This window comes from Rousettus aegyptiacus, unplaced genomic scaffold (genome assembly GCF_014176215.1).
Source record: "Rousettus aegyptiacus isolate mRouAeg1 unplaced genomic scaffold, mRouAeg1.p scaffold_m13_p_5, whole genome shotgun sequence".
In the NCBI taxonomy this organism is placed as follows: Eukaryota; Metazoa; Chordata; class Mammalia; order Chiroptera; family Pteropodidae; genus Rousettus; species Rousettus aegyptiacus.
The window spans coordinates 21,541,864-21,568,091 of NW_023416308.1; the positions used below are offsets into that span (position 1 = coordinate 21,541,864).

General features: G+C 39.0%; 1 protein-coding gene and 1 pseudogene across 2 annotated transcripts in view; both read right to left on the bottom strand.

The window, feature by feature from the left end:
- The window catches only part of SART3 (spliceosome associated factor 3, U4/U6 recycling protein), a 30,145-nt gene extending 5,050 nt beyond the window's left edge, over positions 1 to 25,095 (bottom strand). The window contains exons 1-15 of one of the 2 annotated variants that reach the window (XM_016160018.2): positions 24,743 to 25,095; positions 17,111 to 17,237; positions 16,734 to 16,838; positions 13,561 to 13,745; positions 12,369 to 12,474; positions 10,978 to 11,102; positions 7,200 to 7,355; positions 6,393 to 6,531; positions 5,788 to 5,895; positions 4,989 to 5,066; positions 4,804 to 4,862; positions 3,763 to 3,872; positions 2,324 to 2,436; positions 1,336 to 1,412; positions 592 to 760 (exon numbers count right to left, since the gene is read on the bottom strand). In XM_016160018.2, the coding sequence (XP_016015504.2) occupies positions 592 to 760; positions 1,336 to 1,412; positions 2,324 to 2,436; positions 3,763 to 3,872; positions 4,804 to 4,862; positions 4,989 to 5,066; positions 5,788 to 5,895; positions 6,393 to 6,531; positions 7,200 to 7,355; positions 10,978 to 11,102; positions 12,369 to 12,474; positions 13,561 to 13,745; positions 16,734 to 16,838; positions 17,111 to 17,237; positions 24,743 to 25,054 (1,969 nt within the window). In that variant the 5' untranslated portion in view covers positions 25,055 to 25,095. The remainder of the gene's footprint in view (positions 1 to 591; positions 761 to 1,335; positions 1,413 to 2,323; positions 2,437 to 3,762; positions 3,873 to 4,803; positions 4,863 to 4,988; positions 5,067 to 5,787; positions 5,896 to 6,392; positions 6,532 to 7,199; positions 7,356 to 10,977; positions 11,103 to 12,368; positions 12,475 to 13,560; positions 13,746 to 16,733; positions 16,839 to 17,110; positions 17,238 to 24,742) is intronic. The other variant, XM_016160019.2, reaches the window with a different exon arrangement.
- LOC118603106 lies at positions 20,273 to 20,391 on the bottom strand (annotated as a pseudogene).
- Positions 25,096 to 26,228: the final 1,133 nt, after the last annotated feature.

A 26,228-nucleotide genomic window follows, 5' to 3' on the forward strand; every position in this document is an offset into this window, starting at 1 on the left:
AAGATAAACTTAATGATGACTGCATTACTATTTCTCCCTGGCTGACAACTTTGCACTAGGAAAACGCAGAGTCCTTTAATGTCTAGAGACAGTTCTTTACCATGACTGACTTTGCTGAAATAAATCTGACCCACACCTGCCCATTCCTGAAGTTGCAGAGTTGATAGAAACATTGGTTGGAAAATTCCGTCAAGTCAAAACCACAGGTCGGGGCAAACAAGGCAGGTGTCCATGCAGAGTAGGGCTGCAGCAGTGGTATGGGATACTGGAGCCTGAGTGGGAAAAAGGGGATGTCCATACATGGGGCAGTAACAGGGACACCTGGGGGTATGGGAGCCTGAGCAGAGCGAACAGGGTACCACACGGGCAGCAGTGGTGGCAAACAGGGCATGTAGGGAGCGGAGCCTAGGTGGCTAGACAAGAGTGTCTGTGTAGGGCAGTGCCTGGAGGCAAGCAGGGACAGCAAGGGTGACAGGGCATCATGCTAGCAATTTGTTCTCAAATGGATCAAGAAAAAAAGTTCTTTGTACTGTTTTTGCAGCCTCTCTGAAGTTTGAGGTGTCCCAAAATAAAATTTCCGGAAAGCTTTACCTTCTTCATCATCACCCCACTCTTTCTCATCATCCTCATCTGCTTTGCGCTTGTCTGCACCTCTGGTCTTTTTCTTCTTTTTCAATGCTTTCTTCTCGGCCCGGGCCCTCTTCCGGTGTTCAGCCTTTTCTTCTTCTTGCTGGGCAAGGGCGGCTTCCTTCTCCACAGCCTGGAAAATTGGGAGTAAGACATATCACCGAACGCAGCAATGACATGAATTCTACCGCCCTGTGATGAGGAGAGAGATGAAAGGGGACAGGGACTGGACATTCATCACCCAAGTGAAAGGATGAGATCTTAAAAACAAGAAAAAGCGCTCACTACTTTCCCCTGCCAAGGCTTTTTGAGCTTAGGATCATGTCTCTCAAGTATACAGTATGTTTTAGTGTTTTCCTAGTAATTATCCACCCAAAAATAATCTATCAAACTGGGGCCCTAATTAATTTGGGGTATTCATATTGCAATCACTGGGCTGAGACTGCTTTTTATTCTTTTTCATCTTGTCTAGCATATTTTAGGGCCAAAATTCCTCTACTACATAAAAAAAGTATTGGTGGGCTGAAGTTTTAAGCCAATCTAAAAAAGTAATACTAGATAGATTTAAATGTTGATTCAAATATTTTGTAATATTCTCTATATAAAAGACTCTTTGTAGGAAAACTTCTATGGTTTTGACAAGAAATATATCAAATACGGAATAGTTATCAAAGATTCTCTAAGACTCCAAATAAACAGCATAATTACCTTAATTCTCTGCTCATTAACACGTGCTAATCGAGTTTCAGTTTTCTGAACAGCTATATCCCAATCTTCTAAAGTACCTTGATAAAAAGAGAAGCAAACTTTCACATTTTAGGTTTTTGAAGGATATAAGACTTTCTTAATTTATCCACACTCCAGAAGAGATCTCTCCCATCAGATAAAAAGAACTAGGGTCAGCTCCCCATTTTAAGAAGATTTTATTATATAGGCTTAAAGTTTTAGAATTTAAATAGTACTTCCAGGTGTGTTTAAAATATCTCTTCTCTTTTAAAAAAGAGACTTGAAAACTAGAACATGATCTATTATGGGCTCTTCCTAGCAAAGATTATGAAAACATTCTAATGCAAAAGGTACAAGACACTTATATTAAGACTAAAAAACTCTAAAAGGACCTCAAATGATAAATGTTGGGGTATTTTATAATTTGTTGTTGCCTGGGTGTTTTATTTCAGGTTCTGAGGGGTTTACACCCAAAATCCAGACCAATGCCCACATACAAATTCACTATTTTCCTATTAGAAACTTAATGTTAAGGCTCTGAAATTTGGCAAGTAATACACACATAACCAAAAGCACAGGTAGCCATCTGCTTGTCTATGACCCTATGGTGGGCGTGACATGGTACTTGAGCAGAAGTTCTCAAATGGAATAAACCTGACCTCCAGGGAACATTCGGCAACCTCTGGAGGGTTGGGGCAGGGAGGATTGCTAGTGGCGCCTAGTGGGCAGAGACAGGTCAGGGATGCTGCTAAAGGTCCCACAATGCACAGGATGGCCCCCACCACCAAGAACCCCGTGCTAGAGCTATATGACAGAAAATACCCCTTGTATCTGAAGATTTGAGATGACTTGTTCTCACTGGAGAATACCACGTGACAGTCTAGTCACAGTGCACCACTTGAGGGGCTGTAGCCATAAACGGTCTGTCCTTATAGACTCCAAGCCAGAGTAGAGAGGCAAGGATCCCTACCTTCTGTCCTCTCCATGGTGAGCAACACTTCACAGACGTGCTCTGGGTAGTCACTGGTGCACTGGACGGCCCGGTGCAGAGCCTTCCTGCAGTGCTGGGTGTCGCCATGTGCCCTAGGGCAGAAAACAAACAGGTGCTGCCACTAGGACACAAAGCAGAAAGCATACAAAAGGAGGGGCAGTCTTCTCAGAGGTAATGCCACAGGATCAAGAGCTCTGCCACAATTCTAGCTTCTGAGGAGATTAGCTTCCAGAACTATCCACATAAAGCACTTTTTCTGCACACTGAAGTACAACAGTTGTCGCAAAGAAAATAACTATTTGGGGTGCAATCTAGTTAGTTTTTTTCATGAAACACCATTTTTACTTTTTAATATGATAAATATTAATTCACATATATAAAAGCTTTTGGGGTCCTCAAATTTTAAGAGTGTAAAGGAGTCTTGAAACACCAAAAAGTTTGAGAACCACTATTGTAGAAGAATTTTCAGCAAGTAAGTGGTCATCTCTGGGGATGGGATTATAAGAAACTTTCTATGTTCAAAATATATTGAATAAAAAAACTGGTCATACAAATACTATATGATTTCACTTATATGTGGAATCCAAGGAACAAAATAAACAAAACAAAACCAGATTCAAATACAGAGAACAAACTGGTAATTGCCAGATTGGGGGCGGGGGGGGGGGCAGGGGGGTCTAGGTCAAAAAGGTGAAGGAGTTAAGAAGTACAAATCAGTAGTTACAAAACAGTCACAGGAATGTGGAATACAGCATTAAGGAATATAGTCAATATAATTGTAATGGCTGTGTGTAGTGCCAGGTGGGTACCAGAGTCATCAGGGAGATCACTTTGTAAATTATATAAACATATAACCATTGTGCTATACACCTGAAACTAATATAAAATCAATTTTTTAAAAATCTGGTCATATTCTTTATATCTTATCAGGTATATCTTATTTAAAATAATTTTAGAGGTTAATTACATGTACACTATAATTGCATTTTCATTTTTTTAAATTTAAGCATAGAAAAGTCTTGAAGAATATACTCAAATCATTAATCAATGGTAGTTATGCCTGGGTCCATAACTGCAGGTAATTTGAGGTTTTTTCCTCTGTGCTTGTTAGTATTTTACACTTTTATATCAAAACAAATAAAAAGAAATACCTCTGAAAAAAAGTCAAACAAAACATTCATGTTCAAAAATCAAAAAAACAAATCAAAAAAATTTTTTTACTAAAGAAATGCATAGCTATAAGAACCCAGGCACAAAATATTGTGTTTGGTTCTCTAGCCCCATTCACTAATCAAAGAGACATGATGAAGAAGGGACCCACTCTAAAGAACAAGCCCAAGCCAGCAGAGGTCAGCCAGGACTGAAGACCAAGACCGTCACTCCCGATGAAGCACTGCCTTCCCCGCCCAGGCTGTTACCTTTCCAGGTTGTAATACTCAAGCCACATGTTGGCATACTTGGCGTTTCCTCTGGTCATGATGCTATCCCAGAGCTCCCGCGCTTTCTGCATATTATTACACAGTCGAGCCTAAGATGCATTAAAAAGCTCGGTGAGGAATGGACCCGCACCTTACAGTATCAACACCTATTGCAAAACACACTTCAGACAAGTCTAAAAAGCCAACCCCCCCTAACTATTTACATGAACCCCTGGACATTCCCGAGGCTGCCCTCCATGGGAACGGGCCCAGCACAACCACTTCACCCTTTCTGCAGTGACAAGCCTCAAGTATGCCCCTTTGTTGAGAACAAAGAGTGAGAGCCCGTGCACGCTAAGACAGTACTGGCCAGGCATTTGCTTTTTATTTTTATCAAACTCTACTATAAGTGTTTAAGGAGCAGTAAAGAAAGTCTGATCTAGGAGCAAATGCCAACTCCATCACTTACTAAGTGACTTGGACATGTTGCTTAACTTTTCTGACCCTCTGCTGCCTCATATTTAAAATGATTACAACACAAAAATCCCACCTAGAAGCAAATGTTTCTTTGACCTGATTCTTCCTCAGAGAATAAAACATTAGAATTTTATAATTCTCTGAGCTGATCAAGAGCAGATTATGTCTGACCTTGAGGTCTCTGGTCCAGTAATAACATTCAACTCATTATATCTTCTAGTTATTTGTCAAATTGTCTGTCTTCCACACCAGATTAAAGCCTTACAAATGCAGGGGCCTTATCAAACTCATTTTCCCATCACCTAGTAAAGTGCCTGACAGACAACACTACAGACTTGGTATGCTCTCATGAATGAAACACTGAGGATAGGAGAGAAGTAAATGAGTGAATGCCTGACTTTCAGACATCTGCTGCAAACCTTCTACATAGCAGCTAATATTTTCACGAAGATATGAACCTGAGTCCTTACAAAGCCTAGACCATCAGCTGGGATTCTGACTCAACTTTCCTGACACTATTAGACAAAGGTGGATGAAACTGACAGATGTGTCAAAAATATTTACCTCAATCCTGGCCCAGTTCTGCATGATCATGCAGCTTGGATCCCCACTCTCATTGAAACCTTTAAGAATAGAGTTAGTCAAAATTAGAAAGTAATTTAGAGATAAAGAGACTTTGCCTGAAAAGGCACATCAACTGAGAACAGGAAATATAACTGGACAAAGCAGCAGGTTGGAGCTATGCTTACGTTCTTCCACCTCCTGTTTCAGATACTCCAAAGCGCGAGTGAATGCGGATCTCAACTCTTCCAACTCTTTACTGGAATCTGGTAGAAATCACAAAAGAGGTTTGGCTTTATAAAACCACATACCATGTTTTCGTTTTTTTTTTTTTTAATCCTACGCTGAAACTCCCAGGAGCCTATTATGCACATGGCATCATGCTGGGGACGCAGAAATAAAATTGCCAGTCCCTGCCTTCACCATGCATTGGGGAAGAGACACTGGAGCAAAGCGCATTATAGGCAATACGATGGCAAAAGTGAGCACGGGGTACTGGGAGCAGGAATACAGGAGAGGTGGTCTCCCCCACCCAATGGAATGGCTGAAGGCCACCTGCATGAACATGCAAGAATGAGTTAGATGAGGGGTAGGGAGTTCTGGTTGCTATTTTTTTTTTTTTTTTGAGGGGAGCAAGAAGAAAGGCAGGGGTCCTGCGGAGGTTCAAAGACTTAAAAGAAACATAGCAGTCTTATTTAGAGAACTATTTAGGATATATAAAAAGGAGAGAAGAGATAAATATGATATAAAATCAAAGAAGCTGGCAGAAACCAGCATAAAACATAAAACCATTAATCTCTTCCTTTACAATCCAAAGCATGATTTTTTAAAGACTTAAATAGCTAAAATTTCTGGGGGAAAACAGTTACCAGTGGCTGGTCTACATCATTTGCCCAATCATGATGTATTTAAGCAATTAAAACATCTCAACAAAAGATATGTTAAGAAAAAGTTCAGTTCTGATATGATGCATGTGAACTTATATACCTTGTCTGAAATCAACCCTTCTCCTCAGGTAATCCAGGTATGCCTGCCAAATCTCCACATAATCAGTGGCCTGAATAAAGCCAGCACTCAAAGCTTTCTCGAAAGTCACTGGAATTGAAGAAAAAGCCAAGATTTGTTGCCAATTCAAAAAAAAACTGACACGAAATTATTGAGATTATAAAAACCTCTACTGACTATAAAATATTATATAATCAAAAATAGTAAGAAATGACATATTAACAACAATAACAAAGTGAAATGAGCTTGAAAGAAATCTTCCAGAGAAAAGCTACTACAGCAGTGCACAAATTATGTTCTAGAAAGAGCACATTCCACAACACATCCTGCAGTAAGAGTTCCAGGTCAAGTAAGTTTGGAGAAAAGACCATGACTCCTCAAAAATCGCAATAAATATTAGCATGTTAAAAAGTTCTAAGAAGTCAAAAATACAATCAGTTCATCTCCCAATTAGAGCCCTTTTTGTCACTAATATCCAATATCCCAAAGTAACACCCTGTGAGGCTGATTGTAATGACTCTGTCAGAACTCTACATGTCTGACTTGGGACAAAAAGCTTAGAAGTCTTCCCACCAAAACATTCGCACCAGAAATCGTTTGATGATCAACTCCATGTCTTTCCATGGCCAAGAGGTACCGACTCCACAGGGCAACCGTCCAGGGGCAGTTTCTAACAGCACGATTATGTACAGACAAAACCAAATCCTTTACTTTCAGCTGCCGATCCTACGATAAAGAATTCCAGGGTTAGGAGATAAAAATTTTATGGTTAAGACTTCACCACTGACAAGACATTTCCAGCACAACCAACCAACAAAAAAAAATTTCCTTAAAAATGTCTCCTGTTTCTTCAACGAAGAAATTGAAAGAGGAGAGGGAAAACCATAGATTAAAATAGCCTTAAGAGACATCGGCCAATCCTAATGTATGGACCTTGTTTGGATCCTGACTCAAATCTTTTATACATACATACTGAAATATTTACCAAGGAAATGTGATTTCTGGATTTGCTTCAAAATAAAATGGAATGGATAAAGTAGGTAAGGATATAGATGAAACTAAACTAGCGCTGTTAGGTAATTGTTGAAGCTGGATGGTGGGTACATGAGGTTTCATTTTACTAATCTGTCTACCTTTATGTGATTACATTTCCATTATAATAAAAGTTTTAATAAATTAATATTATAAAGTCCTCAACAGTAAGACTATATGATTGTTTTTACAACTGAAAACACTAGAAAAACTTCCTGAGTTGACAAAGAGAAAAGGAGAATGAAGGAAAAGTGAGAACGAGCGGAGAGGAGCATACACCTAACTCCAAGCACTCTTACTGATTTCCTTTAAATAGGTCCCAAATTGGTAAAAATAAAATGAAATTAGAACAGTTATCTTACTAGGTACTGACTGTAACGGATCCATAAGTCTGGGACAAGGCAGTTCTCGACCAGGGCACGTTCAAAGATCAACTGAATGCGAGCAGGATCGCCAATTTTCATCTCGAAATCGATGTATGCTTGATATTCGGCAAGCCTGGGAGCCTCTGCTTCCAACTGGGGCAAAGGAAAATTGCAGTGAAGTTGAAATGAGCTACTGGATGCTGTCAGGAAGCACAACACATCCTCATAGTTAATTCTGGTGAGACTGGCTACACCGAGATAAGAATCACCAGTCCTCACTCTCAGAACCTCTGCATATCAGGGTCTATAATTCGATGGGCAGAATGACAGTCCAAAGTGCTTCTTCACGGCAATAGCTACGAAGACTCCATAAACCCTTTTTGAAACCCATCCCTAGACTGCAGGGAATTTAAATTCCCCATCAATCAGGAACTGCATGAAAGAGAAACACCTTTGCCAATGACCACTGCTAGCCATCCTTCCAAAAGATAAGCCACTTTCATGGCCCAATGAATGGAGCCAATGCACCACACTGGAGAAATTTGGTGCCCTGTGCTATTTCAGGTTTCCCATTCCAAGTATCAGCTCCTGCCAGAGTACACATAAATGCAGATGATGAAAGAGGCTACGGTGAATGTTCAGTGATCCTAAGACATACGGTCAGAAGTCTTTTTAGATAAAATCCTCTTATTCACCTTGTTTTCTTTTCAGCCACTCTCAGCTGATGGTCAAAACAAAACTGAACTGCTGAGGATGTCGTTACTGAGGGTCCATGAACCACAACTATATGTAAATCATTTAATAGGTAAAAAGGGAGAGAGAGCACATGCAGTCTAGCAAGAGAGCACACACACTCTGAACACAGAAAGATCATGTTTTAGAGCCTCAGTTTCAAGTAATAATGACAAATTGGTTACCCAGACACACTATGCCACTGAAAACAACTAAAACTGCTGAATTAAATATATTAAAAAAAAAAGTCTTGAAAATTATCAACAACCTGGTAAGAAAACAATACTAAGAAAAAAATCTAGTGAAGGTGGTTAAGTTAAATCAAAGTTAAGCTTTTGCTGGCTTAAGATATTTTAAGACTGATCTTCACAACAACCCTATGAGACAGGTATCATTATCATCATCGTCTTAGATTCAAGGCAACTGGAACACAAGAAGGCTAAGTACTAGCTTAAAGTCAGAGAGATAGTAAGTGGCAGAGGTAAAATTCAAATTGGAGGCAGCCTGGCTCTCAACGTCTGTGTTCTAATTCACTATGCCATGAGAAAGACCAAAAACATACCCAAGAAGCCCAACAAATCACAAGCACGATAAATATAAAGGTATCCACACCTGGACTTACTATAATTAAATTGCAGGACATCAAACCAAACCAATGACATCTTAAAATTGGCTAGAGAAAAAATAAGGACTATGTTCAAAGAAGCAAGAGTTAGACAGTTGATTTCTCAAGAGCAACAACAGAAGCTAGAAGACAGAAAGATACATGTAATTGCTGAAGGAACACAAGTTATCAGTTTAGAATTCTATACCCTGAGAAATTAACCTTCAAGAAGAGAACAAAGTAAAACTTTTTCAAACTAACGGACACTGAGAAAATCTGTTAGCAGCAAATATTCAGCGCAGTAGACTCTAAAGGGTGGACTTTAAGCAAAAGAAGTGATTCCAGATAAAAGATCGAGGAAGCATGGAAGAAGAGCAAAGAAAGTGGGAAATGATTATAGTAAATGTGAACAAACTAGAACTGTATAATACAAAATTAACAATGATGACTTGTAGGTAAAACAAAAAGACAAGAAATACAAGGTAAGGGCGTAAGTCTGAGGTATGGTAAATGAGTCAAAAGTATTCTAAGTCCAAGACAGAAAAAATGCCACTTACAAATAATATTGTAAAAAATATATATATTATTGTCAACACAAAAAAATCCAAAAAAATCCATAAATTATTAATATTAGTAAGAATTTATCAATTTTGATAGAAAAAATTAATATAGAAAGTTACATTTTATATACCAGGCACAACTAGAAAATCTTTACAAAGATACCTTTTCAATAGTAGCAAAAACTATATAGAAATATATCTAAAAAATGTGTTCAAGATACTGGATGAATTCATAAATTTATAAAATGTTATAGAAAGACAGGCCTATTTTAAAAAGCACAGGCCTACACCATGTTCATAGATTGGAAGATTCAATAGTAAAAAGGTGTAAATTCTTCCCCAAACTGATCTACAGATTCAATGCAATTCCAATAAAGAATTCATGAGTTTTTTTTAATAGAACTTGAAAAGCTGATTTTAAATTCAATGAAAGCATTAAGAGCTAAAGAAAGCCAAGACCCTCTTAAAAACAAGGTGAGTGGGACTCGTGCTACCTGAGATCAAAATTTATAAATTATCATTACAACAATGTAACATAAACCAGTGGGGCAGCATAGAGAAGCCAGAAATAGTCCCACATATAAATGGACAGCTAATCAATGACAGATGTGGGATGGCATATCAGTAAGGGGAAGATGGAGTTATCAGTATCAGTGCTGAAACTAATTCTCAATATGAAAAAATGAAACTGAACCTTGCCTCATACCACACACAAAAAAATCACCCAGATAAAGACCTAAACATGAAATACGAAACTATAAACTTTCAGAAGAAAATAGAGCAAAGTATATTAATGACTTTGGAGTATGGAGAGATTTCTTAAGAATAACAGAAGCACAAACCGTTGGGGAAAGAATGAGAAACCCAATAAAATTAACATGAAAAACTAGTCATCAAAAAAGTTGCCATTTTAAAAAGTCAGAAGATAAACCACAAACTTGGGGAGGAAAATTTTGTAACATATGCAATCAAAAGGAACATTTAATATCCAGGACCCTCACATATCAATTAGAACAAAAAAATAAACCAAAAGGAAAATGAGTTAGTCTTTAACACGTACTTCACCAAAAAAGGAAATCTGAATGGCCAACAGACGGGAAAAGATGCTCAACTTCATTAGCAATCAAGGATATCCAAATTAAATATACCAGTTTCAGATTCACCGGACTGGCTAAATTTAAGTATGTCAGTATCCAAGGTCAGCAAAAGCTATGAGGAATCTCAGATCCTGCTGGTAGGAGTGTAAAGCATAACCTGGAAAAGAGTTCTATCCCTACGTATATACTTAGAAAAACTCTTTTCCATGCTTACCAAGAGACACATACAGTGGTCAAAGCAATGCTGCTGCTCCTAGCAAAACACTGGAAACAATCCAACTAAGAACATGGATAAATTGTTTATATAGAGACAACTTTATAGTAAAGTAAATGGACTGTAACTAACTATACTTATCAATATGAATAAAACCCAAAAACATGTTGCATGAAAGAAAATATACAGCATTATTCCAGTATATACAAGTTCAAAATTAAGCACAATTAAACAATATATTAAGGATACATTCGCAGGTTGTAAAACTATAAAGAAAAGCAAGGGAATGATTATCACAAAAGTCAGGAAAGTGATTACCTCTCGGGAGAGGGAAGAGGAGGCAATCGGAGAGGGACACATAGGAGACTTCTAAGGTACTGGCAATGTTCTATTTCTTAACCTGGGTGGTGGGTACATGGATGTTCACTGTATTATTAGTATGTAAACTGTAGGTATACATTTATACACTCTATATATTTCACAATAAAACAAGTGTCAAAGATATTGTTTTACTTGATTAGGGAAAAGTTTGTAGACAGACGATTATAGTAAAAAAGCCAACACTTACCAGGGCTTCTTCATAGGGTTTATATTTCTCCAACTGCTGTAGTGCTTTCTTATAGTTCTGAATTACTGACTCTGGTATTGGGTCTTCTGACCATTCTTCATACTCTGCAAAAGTTGCCTCCATATCTATTGAAAAATGGATTCAGCCCCGTGGGTCTTGCTATTGGGTTTTTATCAATCCAAACATAGATTAAACCATGAGACTCGGGTGCCACTAACCCCTCCCACAACTGTGGCCATGACTCTTCTTACTGATCAAATCCTGAGATCTTCTGCTGAGCTCAGACTTGGCCTTTCACTGTCTCAAAGTACTGTCCTAGGAAGTCCTATCAATTAATCGGTCAGAGCAATGAAACTAATAGCAACACTTTAACAACACTTACCTAGAGCCTGCCTAGGTTCTAACACTTCACATCCACTAATTCATCTGATCCTCACAACTGTATGAGATAGGTTCTACTGTGATCCCCATTTTGCAGTTGAGGAAGCACGGGCAAGCAGAGGATTACATCGACTGTCTACAGTTAACGGTAGAGCAAGGTTGTGAACTGGCAGTCTGGCTGAAGGTTATACTCTACTCCCTACGCTATGCTGCCTCATGCTCGTAGGCGATGAAATGTATAAGCCAGCTCCATTCTAGCCTTTTCAGTATGTCACCTAAGGATTTGACTGGAGAGCCACTTTACAATTTATTAAATCAAATCCAAATAAACCAGGAAGTAAAAAGAGACATAACTCCTGGGCACAAGTAAAAAATAATCATGCCTAGGGAGGAAACAAGATGGCAGTGTCAAACTCCCCATGCTGGAAAAAAATCCTCCCAGCACTGCTCATACTCAAGGCTCCACGACCTCAAAGGCTTACCATGCCAAAATATATTCACCCAATAAGGAGAATCCTTACCAAACCCCCAAGAAATTCAGATACGAATACTTCCGATCGACGGTGGTCCTGAACCAAATCACCCCCAACAGAAGAATGATATAGGCCCATGTAAAATCCTCATTCTGTCATGGAAGGTTACTCCTGAAGAGAAAATGCTCAGAATGGACTCTAATTCAATAAAGTTTCCCCCAGAAAATACTGGGAGTCAGTTTCTCTATTTCTTTCAGAGATCTCCTCTCTCCCTCTCCAACAGTATTGTAACATAGTAAACTGGGAGTCAGGAAGTCTGGCTTCCAGTCTTGCCTCTAACTCTCACAACCCACTTGCGTATTAACAATTCATACATTTTTACCAAGGGCCTCGTCTACAGTGACACTATCCAGTGAGAATAAGAACTCCAGCCACACTTGCCTCATGGGATGTTTGGAAAGGCCTTATTACATGACATACCCAAAAGTGTTTTGAAAACCACGAAGGACTGGCTGTTGACGTGTCAGTTTCTCTTACCGTAGAGTGGGATCGCCAACTGTCGCCGGAAGAGACTGTGCACTTTCTCCAGCTGTGAATCAAAGGTTTGTTCCCGGTCAAAAGGGGAAAGGAAGCCAGCTATGGGCTAAAGAAGCAAATTCGTAGTAAATGACAAACTTTGGTTCTTCCTACTTCAAAAATTATTTCAATACATTTCTACTTCAAACTAAAAAAAGAAAACTTTATGACCTCTTATACATGAGGTATTGTGCCAAATGATGCAATAGGTAAAAAAACAAATGTTATCTCTGCTACTAAGCAGTTATGATGGGGAGAAAGTGAGAAGGAATACAAGAAACATATCCGAATGAGGCAGAGAGAAGATTAAGTATAAAAAGCAAAGTATCAGAAGTATCAAAGTGTGGCTTGCTTTCAGGTGGTTTTCAAAGCTGAGTTTTGTTGTCATGAAGGGAAGAAACCAGGAAAGACTCCTGGAGGAGCCGGCACTTGGGATGTGTCTTGCAGGCTCTCCAGAGGCAGCAAGAAAAGCAAACTGACTCCCAGGTGAAGGAACATTATGAATAAAAGTACGGTAGCCAAAAAGAGCAAGAAAGTTGAGGGGGTATGGGAGCAGAGTCCATTCAGGGTTATGTCATACTAGAGAACACCACAAATATCAGCCAGAGGAGTCCGGCTAGATGGCTTAGTTGAAGGCACCACCGCCGATTTTCAACAGGGCCATAATCCAAGAAAGGACTAAACTACTTTAATAATAATGATCTATTACAGGGCTTCACTATTTACCAATAACAACTTTGCACACATATAAATACAGTGAAAAGGTGACACAAAGAAGGGGTCTGTAAAATTCTATAAATTATAGTCTAAAAAATGCAATTATGATAGGGTCCAATCTCACAGTTACTACTGGACATAATGTAGAGATGAGAGGAATGACATGGTTATTCTTATATATTATCCTGGAACCTGGAACTAAAACAGTAGTAGGTTTAAACATCAGGAACAAATTGTAGGTTCACCTGATTTATTTATTGTCAAAGAAATCATTCACGCTATTCCACAACAACTGTTGATTTCATTTATTTTTACTGCCCAAACAATAAGGGATTAGTGAAGACCATTTTGTTAATCATGTTCTACCAAGAACACTGACAATGACAGACTCGACTATTCAAAAGCCAGCACTGGTCATGGAGACAGGGGCACTCACCCGGGCAGCTTCCACGATTGCACTCTCAAACTCTCGATAAGCCTCCCAGATGGCCAGTCCTTTGGTCATATGTAAACCGACGGATGAAAGAGCCCTTTCAAACACAGAGCGGACTTTCTCAAGGCCACCTTTCTGACCAATCCCACCAACTGAGTACTGGCCATACTCTAGCCAAATATTTGGACCTAAAAATAAGACGTGTTCTATTAGACCAGGATATAAAATACCCAGATATCAAAAATGATGTATAACGAAAGAAATGTACCCAACCAAAAAAGCACTCAATCATGCAAAAAGGTTAAGAGCATCATCAACAAGCACCCCAACTTACCTATACTAATATTGCAGCCTGAAAAGGAAGTATAAACAATGTCCCTACTTGACAGAAGCATTGAGATTTTACTGCATTAACATTATATGCCAGGTGGTAATATATAGACCATGATTATAAACTTTTCTTACTAAAACTGAAAAAAGATAATAGATTTCAATAAAAACAGTTATATATCTTAGTAGATCTTCAGAAAGATTTCAAAGCCTAGAATTTTTCTACTTTTCAATCTTGATTCATTTTTAAGCTTTCTGATCAAAGAGAAAGAAAAAAATTAAAAGCATTAATCCTGTTACTAGAAATCTCTATTTTTAATGACGTTTAAACAACAAAAAAGACTTGGTTGCCTCCTTTCACTCTTTTTAAACTTTTTATATACTCACATAGCTTTAAGATCAGACTAATGAATTAAACTCTTTATGAATGCATCAATTCTTACTGTACTCATTTTGCCTATACTTTTCAAAGATCCAAAACTAATATGTAAAATAAAAATACTAGAAAGATAAGCAAATTTGAGAATTACTGTATTCTTGAGGCTTGCTTTTTCATTGAAGTAGATTTATTTCAAGAACTTAGACAAAGTTTGTTAGCTATTCTGTTTTGCTCACCAATATAAAGCTGCCAGATGGCCTGCAAAATAAAAATGGAAATGAGCTAGCTCTTGGAGCTGACGCCCTTAGCAAGGGTAAGTCAAGTCTACAGATGGTCTATGAAATGGGTCCTCCTCTTAGAGAAGGAAATTTTCAATAGATTACTTCATAGCTCCTCCTAACATTTAAAAAATCTAGAGGGGGTAAATAATTTGAACAATATTTTAAACTCAGAAAACTCAAGGGTACTGAGTCCACAATGACTATGAGAGGCAAAGGAAGAATCACTGGATTCTGTGTTCTAAAACAGGCAAGAAGCCTCTGCACACAGTTCCTCCAAAGACTGAGAAACCTAGTTTTCAATATCTTATTAGTGGTACAGCCTAAAATCAATACTGAGTACATGCTAAGAAATAAAGGTTGTACCTAGCATCTTCAAATGTGCAAAAATATAGTTAAAAACTAAGACGCATTCGAAAGCAGCTTTTGAGCATTCAAAACAAGTGACACAATTTCCACCCACTAAAGCTCCTAAAAATAACACAAGGACCCTTGGGCTCCCCATTCAAAACTACTTATGAGACGATCTAAAAAGTGTGGTTATGTGGTTTCCAACCCACAGCAGCTCTGAAGCAGCTAGTGGAAAGGGAAGGCACACTGACATCAACATTAAGTGACAGTCGAGGCCTGATGGCAGAGATGACTGCAAAACTATAAAGGACCGAAAACATTACAATTTGGGAAGGGACAAAAGATCCTTAGAGAAAGAGAACTGGTGCCATTATCATGATGACTCTGACACCAAGAAAGGGGGAAACAGGATCCACAGAAAACATGGGAACGTCATGCATTTGGAGCTCTGCCAGAGATTCTAAGAGACTACATGGGTGGAATCAGAGCAGAGACACAAGGACAGCTTTTAAAAGCACATTCGGTATAATTTTATATGCAGGAAATGCCTATTATTTTCATTTTTCAGATTCTAAAAAGTACAAAATTAATCAATTCTTCTTGGCTGGTAAAGGTACATGAAAAATTCTCTTCCTCAGGGTGGTCTACCCTCTAACTACTGATACTTCTCACAAATGGAAAAATGCCCATAGTGGAGAGTGAGGAAAATCAGGGAAGAAAGATGTTTAATTTAAAAGAGTGAATTTTTTTAAATGCTTTTTAAAAACATTTTGTCCATAGCCTTGTCTGATGTGGTCCCCAGTGTATACAAAGAAAATATTTAGAGAATTATATAGTGAACAGGGGGAAGGTAAAGGGACTTAAAGGCAACTTAGGCATCTACACTTCACTTGCACTGCAAAACAGCAGCACCACCAGACAAAGGAGAGAGCTCTGGGGCAAGAGAGGGTTCCGTAATTCAATTGCAGTGGCAACTACCTAAATGTACATCTGGGATAAAATTTCATAAACCTACACATACATGTTGTACTAAGATCAATTTCCTGGTTTTGATTTTGTTCTCCAGTTTTAAGATTTTAGGGGAAACTGGATGAAGTGAGTATTCTGTGCTAGTTTTGCAATTTCCTATAAATCTATAATTATTTCAAAATAAAAGGTGGCTGTTCATTTTTTTTAATATTAAAAAAAAAAATGCTGTCCAAACTTCTAAAAACTCTTTTAATGTGGAAATACCTGTAAGTTCTTCTTGCCAGATAAATGCTGGGTGTGAGTATATTCATTTACTTACTACAAATATTTCTTCTATTTATACATACCTCAGCGATATTACATGTTGGGCTCCAGACACCACAATAAAGCAAATACTGCAAGAAAGCAAGTCCACAAATTTTCTGGCTTCCCAGCATATATAAAAGTTATGCTTAGTCTATACTTAGTCTATGAAGTATGCAAGAGCATTATGTTTAAAAAAACAATGGACACACCTTAATTAAAAAATACTTTTTTGCTAAAAACTGTTAACCACCATCTGAGGCTACTGGAAGAATAACACTGATAGACTAGTTGATGCAGGGTTGCTACAGAGTTTCAATTTGTAGGACAAAAAAAAAAAGAAACTGCAATATCTGTGAAGAGCAATAAAACAAAGCACAATGAAGGTATGCCTGTATTTTAAAACTAAATATCCTCAACTAAAAACCATAGACGATGATAATAACTGAACTCAAATCTTTCTAATTGCTAGACTAATGCTCTCTTTTCCGGGAAGCAGCATCTCACAATACAATACAATCTATAACACTGCCAGACACACTTGGAAAAGCCCAGAGGGAACTTACAAATGTAATCCTTCACAGCTTTCTCAAAGAGGTCGTACACGTGCTCTCTGTCCAGACCGTCCAGGGCCATGCTGATCTCGTCATGTAGCCATTCCAGCCAGAGCTCTACAAGACAACAGCACATCCTGCATTACCCCCTCCCTCACCAAAGGCGGGGCAGAAAGCAAGAATTTTACTGAGTCACCAACATACAAACCTTTGCTCCATCTTATACAACCTGGCACAGTTCAGAGACATTCATTTCTTAAAACCAAGCACATAAAAGGTTTATACTTCCAAGTAAGATTAAATCACTAAAATCATAATATCCTACACCTGTTGAGCATTTTGTATTTTGCAAATTCTGTGTTTATAAAAGCAGCCTGCTGAAGTGTTACCTTCGGTCAAAGGAAAGATCTCACTCATCTTCTGGCGGGCCATCCTCACTTTGGCAAGCTCCCCTTCCAGCCGGAGCAGCCGGATCAGGTCCACATGGCAGTTGTAGTCATAGACATTGATAGACAACTAAAAGGAAAAGAAATAGAAGTTGACATTTAAAATGCCATCCTCAAAATAACTTAGCTTTTTTCACCACTGGTGACAATGCACATGTCTACCACAAACAAAATAAATGTGCTATCTGGGAGAGCCTCTGAAACAGAAATGCAACATTTATCCTCAGAAAAAGGAAGAAAAAAAATCAATGAAACGAGGTTTTTGATAATAATCATAAAGGTCCCTCAAATCTGTTACAATTCCTATCAGAACAAACTTAAGTTTTCTCTGAAATACAGAAAACATTTTAATGAAACAAACACACACAAAGTGTGACCGTAGGCACACTTTTCTAAGTCTCCATTTCCTCATCTATAAAATGGGCATACCACTTAGATTGTAGCTCATAAGGTTCTCATGAGGATTTTAAAGATAATTTAGTAACATGCTTTAATGCATGTCAGGTACATAGACAGGTAACAGCTCTTTTCTTTTACTAAACGACAGAGAGAGAGGAGCAAGATGAGGAAGGGGGGTACAGTGAAGGAGGCGGGGGGAGGAGGAAGAAGATCCATACTGGCAAAAACAAAAATGACAACAGACTGGTGTCTGCTGAAGCCAAGTGATAGCACATAAAAGTTTACCTTAACGTTTTGAACTTTTCAAACTAATAAAACAATAAATTAAAATAATTGCTTGAAAAGCTATCAAACATCTGAGACAAAGGAAAACTAAAAATTTTACTAGCAGACTTACTCCTGAAGAATAGCTAACAAAAGTTCTTCAAACAGAAAGTGATCAAAGAACTCCTGAAGCATCGAGAAGAACAGAAAGAAAAGTGGGTAAGTACAATAAATGATTCTTCTCCTTGTGAGTTTTCTAAATTGTATGTGATAACTTAAACAAAAATTGTAAGACTATCTGGTACCCAAAACAATGACAATTAAACAGGGAAGGCAAAGGGGCATAAATGGCAGGGAGATTTCCACTCAGTAGTAAACACAAATACCATGTAAGCCAAATATACTGAAATACCCAAAGCAACCTTTAGAAACTATACAAAGCAATACCCTAAAAATCACTATAAATAAACGAAGATGGATGGAATCCTAAAAATTTTCAAGTAAACCCATTCACATCCAAGAAAAGAAACAGAAGAAAACATGAACAGAAAATACCTTTAGTCCTAACATATCAATAATTATATTAAATGTCTAAAATCTAAATATACTAATTAAAAGGCAGAGAATGGCAGAGTGCATAAAAACATGATTATAAGAAACTCACATCAAATTCAAGGATGTAATTGGCTGAAAGTAAAAGGATGGGAAAAGATATGTCCTGCAAACAATCAAAAAGCAGTAGAAATGGCTATATTTATAACACATAAAATGACTTTAAAGCAAAGAAAATTATCAGACATTTCATAATAATAAAAGAATCAACCCACCAGGAAGACAAAACAATTTTAAATGTGTATGCACAAAACAACAGAACCTCAAAACAGATGAAGCAAAAATTGACAAGAGTTGAAAGAAAACAGACATCTACAATTATATTGGAGTCTGAGACATCCCCCTTTTCAGAAACTAAAACTACCAGACTGATGATCAGCAAAAATACAGAACTCAATATCACCATCAACCAACAATGACCTAACTGACATATATAGAACACTCCACTCAACAATGAACAAAACACATATTTTTTTTCTTAAGTGCCCATGAAAAATTCACTGAGACCATATCCTGGGCCATAAAACAAAGCTCAACAAATTTAAAAGAAATGAAATCTTAAAAGAGTACATTTTCTGATCACAAATCAATAACAGCGGGACAATCTCTAGACACATGGAAAGGAAGCAATATACTTCTAATAATCTGTGAGTCAAAGAGGAAGTCGCAAAGAAAAATTTAAAATACAAAGAACTAAAACTGAAAATACAGCAAATCAAAATAAGTGGGATACAGCCAGTAGTGTGGAGAGGAAAACTTATAGAACTAAAAATTATACATGACTAAGTGGGATTTGTTCCAGGTATACAAAGCTAGTTTAATCTTCGAAAAGCAATCACTATAATCTACTATATCAACAGCCTAAAGAACAAAATCATGATTATTGGTTGATACAGAAAATGCACTACTTCACAATATCCAATAACCATCCATGATAAAACTCTCAGCCAATTAGGACCTTATCAAAATTAAAACATTTTGCTCTGTAAAAGACTCTGTTAAAAGGATGCAATGACAAGCCACAGACTGAAAAAAAATATATTTACAAAGCACATATCTGACGAAGGACTAATATCTAAAATATGTAACTCCAAACTCAACAGTAAAAACAAAGAATCCAATTAGAAAAGGGGCAAAACACGTGAACCAACATATATGTCCAAAGAGGGAGGACGCATAGACTGCAAATAGGTGCACACGTATAGAGTTTGAACATCATTAGCTATCAGGGAAATACCAATTAAAACCACAATGAGATATCATTACACACCTAACAGAATGGCTAAAATAAAAAGAGTAACAACACTAAATACTGAAGAAGATGCAAAAAACTGCATCACTCATATTGATGATGAGAATGTAAAATGGGTATGCAGCTCTGGAAAACAGTTTGGCAGTTTCTTATAATATTCAACATACAACTACCATATCACCCAGCAAATACACCCTTGGGCATTTTCCCGGAGAAATAAAACCTATATTCACACAAACAACCTACATGAATGTTCATAACAGCTTTATTCCTAACAGCCGAAACAGGAAACAACCCAGATGTACTTCAATGGGTGAATGATTAAACCAACCATGGTACACCCACACCATGGAATATTACTCGGCCATTAAAAAGGAATGAACTACTATACACACAATACAGATGAATTTTGAGGGGAATTACACTGAGTGATAAAAAGCTAATCCCAAAAGGTTACAAACTATATGAATCCATTTTAGATAACTTTTTTTTTTAGGCAAGGCAACCCTTGATTGACCTCACAGATTACAATTACGAGGACCTTGTCATTTTACAATCCCTTATTTTTTTTTACTCTACGCCTATAGCACCTGGTCTTCCTAAGTGGTCTCCCATCCAAGTACTAACCAGGCCTGACCCTCCTTACCTTCTGAGATCAGACATGATCGGGCTTGTTCAGGGAGGCATGGCTGTAAACTAGATAACATTCTTGAAATGAAAAAAATTCTAGAAATGGAGAACAGATAGTGGTTGCCAGAGGTTGGGAACTGTGGCTATAAAAGGGCAACAGGAGGGCCTGACGCCTGTGAGGGAAGTGATCAAGTGCTGACTGTGCCAACGTCGATATCTGCGTTGTGACGTATTAGAGTTTTATAAAAGGATACCGTTAGGGGAAACTGAGTAATGGATATACCGGATCTGTATTATCTCTTACAACTGCAAGGAAATATACAATTATCTCAGAATGAAGAGTTTAATTTCTTAAAAAAGCTTTCATCCAAGTTGGAGTACAGGGTTACCTTAAGTCTACACTGAGACTAAACTAGTATCTACCCTTCCAACCTCTGCCACATTTCAGCAGTAAATATGTCCCTCTCCAGTGATGGCAGATTACCTATACCTCATCCAATTAACATTCTACCATCTGATAATGTACTCTAAATAATCTAGGTATTAGCTACTGCATTAAAATACATATAGGAGGATTTGTCTTACCAGGTAGCGAGTCTCGGCAATAATGAGTTAGATGGTCAAAATGACACAGGATAGACAAACTGGCCAATAGAATAAAGAGAGTGCCCAGAAACAGCCTCAAGCAGGTAGAAAATAGATGAGGGAGGTAGCACTTGCTGTATTCACTAAAATGAATTCATGACCCATGACCACGACTCCAGTGTGAAAAACACAGACTTAGAGAAACTCATACATGTTCAATAGTGGCGCACAGTTCAACAGTGACAATGTGCCTTGTAGTTTATTTATAATAGCAGGGGGCGGGAGAAGCTATAGCAATCCAAATGCCAGAAGAACTGATAAACTGTGGGATATTCACACAATGGTATGCGTAACATGGATGAATCTTAGAAACCCACTGCTGGGTGGAAAGCAGTCCCAGAAAATTATGTAAAGCCTGATAATAAGACTTTTCAAAAAGCTCAAAAACAAACAAAAGTGGACAACACATTGCTTAGGGATGCATACTTCAGTGATCAAACTATACATGTTCTGAAACAGAAGGAAGCACACAAGATTCAAGTCATTACCTGGGTTTTAGGAGGGACAAGGGAGGAGGCTCAAGGTAGGACAATGGAACGGGGAGAAGCCATAGCACAGGTACATCAACAGTACTAAAGAAGTTCTAACTCTTAGACAAGTAGCGGGTAAGTGGTGTTCATCTGATTACCATACTTTATAATTCACACATGTGAAATGTGTTTGCATATATCAATCCATATACAAAAAGATAAAGAAAATTCAATAACAATTTTTTAAAAACTCTTCAGACTCTTAGCTATGTTCTCCTGCTTGTGATTTATAAAATTTGACAAGCTGAACTCATCTCATGATTACATGACGGTTTGAAAAAGGACTGGACTTGGTCAGGATACACATGTTCTACTCTCCACTGGGTCTCAGTTCCCTCACTTGTACCAGGAATGAACTGGAGTAAACCTCTGGTTCTCAAGGCTGTCAAAACAAACTGTTTCAAAATTGTCAAGTGTGTCACACAAGTAACAACAGTTATAGAAATTAAGTTTGTGAAAGATGCACTTTCCTCATTAAAAAAAAAACATTCTAGGTTCACTGTCACCCCACCACTCATAACTCACCTGGGTCTGAACGTGTTTTCCGAGTATAAAGACAGGGTGAGAGTCCTTCCTAGTTAGTGTAAGAAATGTCTACACAAGTACCTACCCTTCACGTGAACACCATGTGTAGGTCAGAAGAAAAAGGTATAAAAGTCACTGAAGTAAAGTAACTGCCTCTAAGAAGATTCTTGGTCTAAATTTCCGATTTTCAGGCCCAAATAATGAAGATAGTATATATGGGGAGGTGCTCTGAATGTCTGATTTAAAAGAAACATTTCCAATGTTTCAGCACTGGAAATGCTGGAAATCAGCACTGACAAATGAACACATATGCTGGCCTATTCTGATCTCAGATCATTAACAACAAAGGATGCTTTACACAAAGAGGCAGCTTAGTCAGTGAACAAAATGACTGCTAACTGATTTCCTAACACAACCTGGAATGGGGGTGGAAAATAACAGAGAGGCTTGGTGAAAGGACACACTGCTACAATCATAGGAAAGGCAGGGAACGGAGAACAGAGCAGGCCTTAGCATAGCACCTACTATGTTTCGAACTCTGCTGGGAGCTTTACACACATTGCGTCACAACAGCCTCCTAAGGGAGGCACTATTACAACTCTTGTTTTACCAACTGGGACACCACAGGCTAAGTGGGCTGAAATAACTTGTAAGGCACCATGAGATGCCACTTTCGGTTTCAGGACACGAACACAAATAATAGGAAATCTTTGTTTTTGTTACTTGTAAGCTTTCGTAAAACACACACAGGGATGACAACTGGACTTTGCAAATATGGCACCCGAGTCTTTCACAGGCCCACCTGGAAGTTACTCATCATTATGCTCCACCACAAGAGCAGTTACAGCAGGAACTAGAAGCTATGGGATTAGGATGAGTTGGGAGAGAAGTTTGGAAAAACCAGGTCAATAGAAGCCCCAGGACAAAGAGGATAAAGCCAAAAGCTCTTCAATTCACCATCACTTGCCAGATCCCATCCTGTGTGGCCACTTTCCAAGCTCCATCCCACCCTTAGTGCCTTGAGGCAGGGAGGCAACTGCAAAACACCAGTACCCAGGAAACCTCTGCTCAGACCCATCTTCCTCTCTAGTAAACTGGGCACCCTACATCAAGGACTTGATCTCTCTGCTTACGAGTCTCCCCTTCCACTAAAACAGGTAATCCTATTTCCCCTACCTCACAGAAAGGTGGGATCCAAGTGAGCTAACGGTTCATTAAAGGCCCAAGGCTATAAGTCTCAAGAACAGACCTCCATCAGGACAAGAACACATGGCACACAATGCATTTCCTGAATGAATAAAAGACTGAACATCGGCATACTTATTTATAAAAAGCAGAAATGGTAACCACCTGCCTACCCCAACTGGTTCCTTTGACATTTAGATGTATGTGATGAGTGGGACAAGCTACACCAATGGAGAATATCACTATTTCACAACAAAAATACCACTGCTAGAGAGGACATTATAAGGAATTTTACACCCAGCAAGGTTGAGTAACATGGGTTAACAACTTCACATCACTAAGTGATTTCATATCCAATGTGGCACTTGGTCCACGACCTTGAAAAGTTCAAATCCCCTCTCTTATGAGTGACTTTAAAACACATCATCTCATTTGTTCTCAGCCTATTTCCTCTTAGGTAAAATGAGAATGTACTCAATCTGTTTGCCCCTCCAAACCCACTCCACCCTCTCCTCCCTGTCCTGTACCCTGCTATGTGAAATACATAGGTGGGATCACTGGCTCTCTTGCTTCCAGCAGAGTTGCCCAGGAGAAGGCAACAGCAGATGTTTGGAGAGAAGCAGGTCAGGGTATTTCTTCCCATATCCCAATTCCTAATGGAAAACTAGGGCTACTCTCTAGGTGCCCTCTCTACATGACTATTCAGGAAAACAGGCCACCTCCCTCACCTCTACCAAATGGTAGACACAGGTCCTGCTGTTAAGGACCCTGGGGTCCTGAACCTTCACCCCTGATTTCCCCGCCTACATCTTTATAAATACGGTAGTCCCTTTAGTAACCTTTTCTCAAATTATCCTAAAATGAACGTGCCTCTATTTCCCGCTGATACCCTGGATTACACAGGAATTACACCTGGCTATAATTACTGTTATACAATTACATGATGCAGGAATTGTTGCTCCTAATTTACAGATGAAGAAGCCGAAGCTCAGAGAAATTAAGAAATCCGCCCAAGCACATACAGGTGTGGAACACCTACAAGTGGGGCCTTAACCTCCATACGCTGAAATCTCTACCTATTTCTATAATCATCCCTACGGTCAATAATTTCCTACCACACCATACTTCACCAACGTCATCATTTCTACAGTGAAATAACTCTTACAAAAAGAATCTAATTTCTACTGCTGGACATAGTTTAACAGTGTGGGTAGGAGTGGGAGTTGTGGAGTCGGCTCAAAATTCAATGCCACTTACAAAAAATATAATCCTGAACAAGGGAATTCACTCCATGAGGAGCCTCAGCTTCCTCCGGTAAAAAAGGGAATGCACTACTTCCTCACTGGGTCGCTGCGAGGGTTCAATGGCATAACGCTTGCAAAGACCAGGCAAGCAGTGAGCGCCCAAATGACAGGAGCTCCGGTGATTAACAGCGGTTTTGCGGCCCTGGTGGCTTTATTACAGCTCTGGACGCGAGAGGCGGGCTAGGGCCTGGGAACCTGAGAGGAGCCCACTCCCTATCCCCAAACTCACCTGCTCCTCCAGCCGCTCGATCTCCAGCTGGTTCTTCTCCTCCTCTTCGTCGTATTCCCACTCGTACTCGCCAGGGGAGCTCTCCGCTGAGGAAGCCATGGCGTACTCATCTCCATCACTCTCACTCACGCCTTCCTCCTGCTGGTCCCATCCTGGCCCCATGGTCTTGTACGTTGCAGTGGCCACAGTCCGCGATAACACCTTCTTCCTCGTCCTAGCTGCTTTAGCCTCATCCTCCTCACCCTCAGCCTTGGGTGCCGCCTTGGGCTCAGTCTCTGGTTCTGAAACCGATGTTGCGGCCGCCGTCGCCATCTTGCGATTCCACTGACTCCCGGGTTTTCACTCGGCCGCCGAAGACCCGCTATGTAAAAGCTGCCCGCGGCGTGCGCCTGATCAAAACCTCACTCTCTTAACAACTAAAAGGAAAATGTGAGCCTCGGATGACGGGAAAAGCTCTAAAGACACGCAACTTATGTTATTTTATATACTTGTACAAGTGCTCGTGAGAAAAAAAAAACCACTAACACAGCATGTGTTCCGGCTCAACTTCGGACAAATTTGGGTCTTTGGACAGGAAGGAGAAGCCATTAGAGGAAGTCGTAGAGTGAACGTGATGACTGTAGTGAAGGGTTTGCCGCCATCTTGAGAAGGTCAAAATGATTATGGGAATAAACGCTTTCCTTACCCCCTAGTTTAACCTGGCGCGTAGTTCAAGTCTCCCCAGCAACTGAGCCTCAAACGCAGTGAAAACTCCAAGTTCTCGGGGATTGATTGCACAATTCATGAGTAAAGCCCATTTTCCAAAGAGATTCCTCCCCTTTACGTAATGTCTGGTACCTAGTAGGCGTTAAATACACGTATGGGTTTTCTCTTTTTGTAAGATTATATTCTGCAAACTAGTATTAATAAATTACATTACGTTTAATTAGAAACTCAATGGCCAGGTACTGCCATATAAATTGTAACAGTTTCTATGTAAAAATACTGGCATAAACATTTTTTAAAAAATCAGAACATAGTGTTCGTTTCCTTAATTAAGATTCCCATTTTTGAGGTAGGAAACTATTGGAGTATGTATTGCCTTTCTCCTTCATTAGAACGCTTAATGAGGCAGGAGGTATGGGTTTTTCTATAGTTGGATCCCAAAGCCTAATGTATAACGCCTTGATAAATGGTAGGTACTCAACAACATATTTGTTCATAAATGCAAGACTTGTCTTTGAACTACGTAGTACAAATGAGAAGACCGAGGCTTACAAAGCTAGTGTCATTTGCCTAGGGTCACACAACCAGGAAGGAGCAAAAGCGGAATTCTAATTCAGGAATGTACGAATTCGAATCCCAAAGGAATCTTAACAACTCTGAGGAACCCTGCACAAATTACTAAACCGCTGCGAACCTCAACGTCCTTAGCTGCAAATTAGGGTTAAGAGAGGTGAACCGGTAGATCCTCAGTGCCTCAACCTGGCAGTGGACTTTGTGAACG